Source organism: Drosophila subpulchrella, chromosome X (genome assembly GCF_014743375.2).
Source record: "Drosophila subpulchrella strain 33 F10 #4 breed RU33 chromosome X, RU_Dsub_v1.1 Primary Assembly, whole genome shotgun sequence".
In the NCBI taxonomy this organism is placed as follows: Eukaryota; Metazoa; Arthropoda; class Insecta; order Diptera; family Drosophilidae; genus Drosophila; species Drosophila subpulchrella.
Genome location: NC_050613.1, coordinates 6,363,333 through 6,371,717, shown reverse-complemented (window position 1 = coordinate 6,371,717; position 8,385 = coordinate 6,363,333). Strand labels below are relative to the sequence as shown.

The window sequence follows — 8,385 nt, the reverse complement described above, 5'->3', positions numbered from 1 at the left end:
CATATGAGCTGATAATAAAATTCCAATAAGCATGAAAAGAAATAAAAATACTTACACAAGACAAACAAGAGGCACAATGGCTGGAAGCGAGTTCCGGTGGTTGGGTTGCTGGATAGTGAAATCCATGCGAGAAGGAGCTCACGGCCGTCGCCACCTCTTGGGAAACCGAAAACCTAACTAAGAGCCTCTAAATAGATGAAAGGAGTGGGGGTCGAGGAAAAGGAATCTCTACCACAGCACTCGTCATATTCTATTGGGTACTCAGTCAGACAGTCGGATGTTCGAATTCGTATCCACATTCGGACTGGTGAACAAATGAGAATGGGAGCGAACTGAAGTCCGACTATCAGTTGTACGCTTCCTGATACGAAACAGCCTCGTACACTGCGAAAAACCCGTAGTTGTTAAGTACGTTCTGGTACTCCATACATTTACATAACAATTTGTATCATATCACCCATTCTGTACATTTTTGGAAGATCAGATAGGTTGGACACAATAAAGTCGTTAGCTTTAGATATTATTAAGTATGTTTTGGTTTTTAATAAATTTATTTAACATCGTAACAATTTTAAATGAATAAACATAAGTATTTAATGTCTACATTTTTGAAAGAGAATGGCAAGATCAACATCGAAAATATGGAATCCTTAAGAGGTTCTTTTTATAGCCACGGAAATAAAATTAGTAGTAACATGTAGTACTTTAAAGATTATGTTCTGTTAGATATTTTGTAGAGATTCTTTAAAGGTAAATATTTAGAGCACATCAAAGCACACTTTAGTAATAAATATGTTAAGGTCATTTACATATTTGGTTCTTGATGCAATCTAAGCAAGAGAATTTCATGAGTGCAACACACTTACATAGATCATTAAAAACCTGTAATTTATTTGAAACCGATAGCTTTCACAAATTTCTCTCCATGGCGCCCCGAATGAATGCCAATTTGGTTTTCGCACAGCTACAGCTCCTCGGTCCGCAGAGGCGTCATTGTCTTTGAGCTGTGTCTTGGCCTGACCATAAATACAAATGTAAAAGGGCAACCAGAGCCGACCCCTGACCTCCTGCTCGTCCTGCTCCTCCTCCTTGGAGTTCCTGCCTCCATTTAAGTGCGAGCAAAGTTGTTTCATTCGATTGTGTGTCTTCCACCGCTCTGCTGCTGCTGCTGCTGCTGGGGCCCTACGTCCATAACTAATTCGAACTAAATGATGTACTAAAGTGTTGAGGGAACACGGATACTCGTGCCCAGAGGAATGGACATCCAGACATCCAGACATCCAGAAATATGGCACACACACGAGGAGGGTGCGTATGAAATGTTTTCCGTCTGGGGGCGATTTCTTATCGTTACACACACTGGGTGGCGATAATTGACAGACCATTAACGTTTGGATTGCAAAAGCCAAAGTAAAACTAGACGGGCCGAGAAGCGTTAAAATCTTGAAGGCATATGTAGGCCAGGCATATCGATGTCCAGAGAACTGTGTAATTTGCTGAGATTCTGTAGGAATCGAGTGATCGAAATTGAGGACTAAGATTCCACCGAAATTAAAGAGGCGTTCCGGTTGGAGATGCTCCATTGCCAGAGTGCCCGATAAAAGAGCCAGCCCAGCCAATCAGTTGACTTGGGGTATTTTACCCCTGAAGGGGTAATCCCCTCAACCGCACCACTATGGCTTAACATCTGACCCGGAATGGAATTCTGGCAACCGGAAACTCTACGGGCCAGACTCAAAATCGAAAAATATGCACACGACCAGAAATAGTTTAAATACAAGGCCGAATATTAAAATGTGGAAGGACTTGGGACGCAGGACTCGGAACTCGGGACCCAGGACCCAGGACCTCTGGCGATGGGGTTAGTGCAATCAAGCATGCCTTCTCAGTGGATTACTTTCCCGGCCTGACCTGCCGCCGTTTCAACTTCACGGTCGATGACTTTTCAGCCTTCTGGCCAGCGAAAGATGAAAGGCGGTTCAAAAGGGCTGGGAAGCTGAGTGACCAGCTGTAAACTCGGAATAAATTCACTACCCGAATGTTTGACTCTGAAGGGGAATCCGACTTTACATGCTTGGGTTGTCCATGCAAAAAAGGTCTCGTGTTTGTATATATCCTCCGAAATATTTAGAATTTTTAAAGGATAAACTGTTTTTCGGGTATCTCGGTACATGATTTGATCAGTAGACATTTTATATAAATTGTCAGTAATTAAAAAGTATAGGTTAATTAATTTAAGCTTTAATTACTGGCAAATTTGGAGTCCCCCACAAATATTAGGCATCTCTGATTAATACTCAATGACTTTTAAATGATCAAAAATACTTCAATTTAACGTTTTCAATATTTGATTGAAATATTTTATATGATTTGTATTTATTCTAAAAATGTATTTAATTTTTAATTATGTATAAATAAGGCTTTGTGTAAGTTTAAAATATTTTCAACTGTATTCCGTTTTGCCATGAGGACTTGGCACTTGCTCAAGTGACTGGAAGCTCTTATATTTATGGATTTGCAAGGAGGACCGCAGTCATCGTTTGTTCCCTCTTCAGTTGGCAGGGTCAATATAATTTTACTGTCATCCGATTATCGTCCTGGTTGGCTGGCTGCCGTCAAGACCGATTGAATGGCTGGTCCTTGAGAGGGTCTAGTACTCTCAATTAACTCTTCGGTTCCGCTCTTTTTTGTTTCAATGACTTACCTCTTGAAATATTATATTTTAGATAGCCACTTCTCAATGGTAAAGGATCTGAAAAAGCAAATACCAAGTCCATTTGGAATCCTATTGGATTCCCCTAAAACAAAGTAGCCCGGCGGATAACCTTTATCCACCCAGCGCTGAGCTCAGTATCAAAAATCGTGCTGTGACTGTTCGGGCGAGTTAAAAAAATATGAGTAAATTTTCAGAAGTTGTAGCTGCTGCGTACAAATTGGTGCTTCCTCCTGGCAAACAGACCGCCGTTCCAGAAAACAATATCTAGAAACTAAGTGACCGGATCGGTACAGACAGCAAGATGGTGGAGTTCGGCTTCGACATCAAGCGCCTTTTTCCCCAGCCGATCATCCGGGTGCAGGCGGACTCGCTGCGTCCCAAGGTCCTGGCCACTGGCCCACGGGCCCATCCATTTATCCCGTACCAACGCCAGCGCGGAGTTGGCCAACCGGCGGCGTCGGCGGCGGCGGGGGGGCCCAGCTGCGAATTGAGCCAGATCCTGGACGTGATGGGGCGGCTGTCGGCGGTGGCCCAGGGACTGCGCCACCCGGTAACCACCGCCTCCAAGCTGGCACCCGACCAGGTGGTCTACCTGTTGGCCGACAAGGATGCGGCGGGCCGATGGTCCGTTGCCGGGCTGCTCAAGGTCGGCACCAAGGATCTCTTTGTGTTCGACAACAAGGGCTCCTGCCGCCGAGCGGATCAAACACCGGCCATCCTGGACTTTTATGTCCACGAATCCCGCCAGCGCCGCGGCCTGGGCAAGCAGCTATTCCAGCGGATGCTGGATGAACAGGGCTGGTCGGCTGGCAAGTGCTCCGTGGACCGGCCCTCCGCGAAGCTACTCGCCTTCCTGGGCAAGCACTACGGCCTGGTAAGCACCATTCCCCAGGGTAACAATTTTGTGCTCTACGAGGGCTTCTTCGAGGATCCGCATGCCAAGATCGTTTCGGCCCGCAGTCGAGTGCCGGTCGGCAGGAGTCGCAGCCACAGTCAGGGTCACCATTTGCGCAAGACACAGACGCAGGTGCAGACGCAGCAGCAGACGCAGGGACTGGGCACTGGGCAGGCCATCACCAATGCCAGACTCTACAAGCGGGACATCCTCAATCAGGGGGCGGGTTCGAACCTGGGACACAGCCTGGCAGCATCGCTGCATGGACGTGGCAACTTCTCCAGCATGGACTATACGATGGGCTTCAGGGCAAGCAGAGCAGACCACTAGGTGTACCCATACCCATTACCGTGCCCGCACCCGTCCACCTACTTCAAGGCGAGTTAACGCTTGGCTCGCTTCCATTTAGGGCACTCATCGCACACAAAATTGCTAGTTTATGTTAAAATTTTAAAGGTTCATAACTGTTATATACTTTAATCATCCAGAAAAAGACAAAAGAAAGGGTTTAACTAAATAAATTATATTATGTAAATGCACACGTACTTAGTATAGAGTTGTTGGATTAGTCGGGCTAGTAAGCTATAAGGTCTCGGTTTCTATGTCTTATGTTAAGGTTTGTTGTTAGTTGTGTAAGAGAAGTTAACAGGATGTTAAAATGGTGTGAAAAACAAGTTCGCTTTCTCAATGAGGTATACTTTTAAGAACAGCATATCTTTAAAGAGTCTGTTACCAAGTGATTCAGTGGCAAGTTTGACTTATGAGTTAAGATTAGATTGAGTAAGTCAGATGGCCAATCAATTAAGGGTCGATTTCTCGATATAATGTTAGGGTTATAGCTTTTAATTTAATAGTTTGTTTTCCCAATGGTGTTATCAAACAATTAATGAGATATTCGGTTTGACAAGCCCAGAAAAGATTAGCCCAACTTTTCGTTAATTTAATTTTGACTAGCTATTAATCAGAGACATTAAAATTGATCACAAAATTTAAAAAGACATCGAGAAATTATCCCAGTGATTATTTTCTTAAATTCCTGAAATGCTCTTGAAACTGGACCTGATTGCAAATGACCAGCAGTTGGACTCTAAATCAAAGGCTATCGAACAAAACAAACGCCAGTGGGCCACCGAATTTGCTTGTATTTGCATAGTTTAATTTCCATTTAACTTTTATTTGCCGTCACGTAGCCAAAAATAGCCGAAAACGGGCAAAAACGCAAAATGCCCAGCCAATGATTGGCGCTGTTTTCGTTGATTTTCGTCGGTTGTCAACTGCGTTGTTTGTCCTTGTTGTTGTTGGCTGGCTGTTTGTTGGTTGTTGGTTGTTTGTTGGGCTGTCGTTGGTTCGTTTGCATTGCCATAATATTTAATGGGCAGTCAAAAGTTGTTGGGGCCGAGGTCCTAGTACAGGAAGAAGGCTTTGACTTTGGCTAAAACTGGTTGCTGGCAGTTATTATATCGCATCATTTGAACAAAGTGTCCGCACATGCAGGGCAAACGTACTTAAAGAACGCGAATCCAACGGATTGGAAGCCTCAAGCACCCAGCCAATATGGCGATATGGCTATATGGCTATATGGATATCTGGCTATATGGCTATAGAGTCATAGAACAAGCATCGCGGAAATGATGTCGAAGAAACAATAGCGGGCGGGAAAACCCAAATGAAATTCAGTTTAACCGAGGCACTCACCATCACGGGGATACACACACTAATGCGCACCCGCACAACCACATAGACAGGGGGAAAACACAGTGGTGCAAATATTGAAATTGAATATTTTTGTCACGTGTCAAATGCCATTTATGCGCTTCGTGATCGCACGCGGCTCAGAGTTGGGAATATGGCCAGATGTATGGGGGCAAAAGGGGGCGTTAGAGGGTTAAACCGCCAGGCAAAATCGGGGGACAGACATATCCGTCTCTGACTGTCAGACGGTTCGAGGAAATAAATGTCTTTCAATCGGGGCATTTTTGGGTTCTGAAAATAGCCACACAGGTACGGAAGTTTCCAATGTCTTTAAGCTACACTTTTCAGGTCAGTGCAAGTGTAGCTCAAACTTAATTATTAATTTTATTGATTGTTATACCCTTTCAGGGGGTATAATGATTAACAAATCATCCGTCTGTCCGTTTTTGCGCTAACTAGCCTCCCATTTTTAAGCTATCGGGACAAAACCTTCCCATATCCTATAGCTCCCATAGGAATGCTCAAAAAAATAATTTTTTTTTTATTTTAATATAAAAACTATAACTTTGGATTTTTTTGACATATTAACTTCTACTCTTGGGAATAATATTCTTTATATATTTCCGAATTTCGAAAAAAAAAATTTTAAGGAATCGTACTACGTTATCATATATGTAGCTGCCATAGGAACGATAGGATAATTAATATATAAATAATACAAAGACCATTATATATTGTTTTGTATATTGAACGGTAGTAAATTGAAATGGAACATTATCTTAAAAGTCCTATAACTAGCTTCCTTTCTTGTTATCAAGTAAAGTCTATAGTTGGCCGATGTAAGACCCTTTTTAATCGATGCTTTTTTTTGCATTTGATTTGGGTACCTCATAGTCGTGACATGCGACTTCAGTTTTCCCTCCTGTTATTTGTTTCCAGGGTTTTTATGTTAAAGGGACGAGTGAGTGTGTTTCGTAGGTGCGTGGCTTTTTCGCCACGTTTTCGAGAGCCTTTCGATGGCCGCCCACGTAGAGTTTTATTTTAAAGCGATTTCTCCATTCGATTTCAAATATTTATAAACTAACCCCAAAAGTGTCAGCTCAAGTGGGTGGTTGCGAGTGTGTGGGACAGTTTTATTAGCATATATCGATTGCACTTAGACGACGCTGGCAGCGACGTCGGCAGAGGCCATTGTGTAAACTGAGGAGCGGCAAAACAGCAGTGGATAACTCAAAAACTCTCCTTTCCCTTTGCTTACTTTATTGTTTTTAATTAATTTATGGCTTATACAACGACAGAAGCACATTCATATGTATATACATACGATATGTGCAAGTGAAAGGAAATTGAGAGGAAAAAAAATAAAAGTGATTTCAAATTTGATTTTCATTCGTTTTGTTTGTATTGATTTTTTCCAGCATATTTATTTAGCAGCTCTCTCTCTCTCTGTCGCACTTTTCTCCCATTGGCTTTAAATACGTAGCGATAGTTTTCAATTTAAAGGTCCACAACACTGCGTATAAGCAATATTGCGTATACGCCCAGAAAATCTGGTTTTAATCATGCATCTGAAGTTTATGACAGAGTTAGGCTTCTCTTTGGTATTGCCATACACAGTTTTCCGGGAAACAAGATGTCATTTATGGTTTTCGTTGCCGTGTTTCTTCGTGCACCACACGTCGTATGCGCAATTTTGCGTACGGACTGTGTTCCCCAGAAGGCAATTATCGGTGAATTCTTTGAAAAACCTGGCCAAAGGAGTCTCACAATGGAGCACTGCAGAAACCATCGCACCGGGTTGGAAAATGACTTTCTGGGAACTGACATTCAATTCCCAGTCGAACTTCTGCCGACTGACTGACCGAATAACCCTTTGTGCATTCCTGCCATTCACTGGCCTTTCCACCGAATCAAACTCTGAGCCACCAGCATGTACTAATGCCCCTGTTTTTCCCCCTAATTTTCTTGCCATAGCTCTCAACCTTTGCGCACTGCATTACAGCTCAAAAACGAAAAACATATCCACGTGACACGTGTCACTTACTGAGTGACAAACGCTGCCCCACTCATCCATAAACAGGGACCAGGTTCGAAAATAGCCAAGTAAAAGTGGAGGGATGTATGAATATTAAATTACGATAAATTTGGACACCCCCAAGGGTTGCTAAAAATAGTCTAAAACAACCGGGAACGCATTTCTAGAGTGCCTCGACTATCCCATACCTGTTACCCAGCTAACCAATTGAACTTATTAACTAATGTTGCGATTTAAACCCGCCTATGGGAACTGACTAATGGAGTAAAAACAAATGAGCGCCATAGATCGATTCGGCTAAGTTTTCTACCTACATGTTAAATACTTTCCAACGATTACAATACACCTTTTTACTCTATGAGAAAGGCTTATAAATATATATTTCTTAAGTATGTCTGTACACTTAAAGTTTTTAGGGCATATAGTATAGAATTGTATACTTTGAAATAAAAATAACTGATAAGTAGGGTTAAGAATTGATCCATCATTTTAAAATAATAAATAATAATAAAATAAATAACAATAAAATTAACAAAAAAAGCAGCTCTATCTTGAACTTATTAAATGGGTTTTTAGGGTAGACCGGCTCAGGTACCTCCATATTCATAAAGAAGAATATCATCCTTGGTGCGCTTCACCAGTGTAAGCCGTGTAAATCATTTAAGGGTTTTCCTCTTCCAGATGGCTGGAGTTTGGGGATTGAGAAGAACGGAGAGATGGCTGTGCTCTAAAAAGCTGATAATGCAAAAAGGCTTTGAAAATCATTTGTTACACTACGCGTATGGATGACTGTAAAGTGCCTGCGAAGGCACTCACTCCGTCTCTGTCCGTCCCCTCGCCCCGTCCCTTTCTGCCTTCTCACCGGCCATGCTGTAACAATAATGTGCACTTATTTTTTATGGCAATCATTTAAGACAAAAATGTAGCTGCGGCAGGGCGGAGTAGAAGCAGCAGCAGAGCCAGGGCCAGAAGTAAAATAAAAGCAGCCGAGTCCCTCAAAATAAAATGAGAGCAAGTAGGACCTCTTACAAAAGTATTTTTACCAGA

General features: G+C 42.5%; 1 protein-coding gene across 1 annotated transcript; it reads left to right on the top strand.

The window, feature by feature from the left end:
- Positions 1-2,844: 2,844 nt before the first annotated feature.
- On the top strand, positions 2,845-4,141 carry LOC119556992 (alpha-tubulin N-acetyltransferase 2). Its single transcript, XM_037869524.1, has one exon. The coding sequence runs from the start codon at positions 3,018-3,020 to the stop codon at positions 3,939-3,941; it is 924 nt and encodes a 307-aa protein (XP_037725452.1). The 5' UTR covers positions 2,845-3,017; the 3' UTR covers positions 3,942-4,141.
- Positions 4,142-8,385: the final 4,244 nt, after the last annotated feature.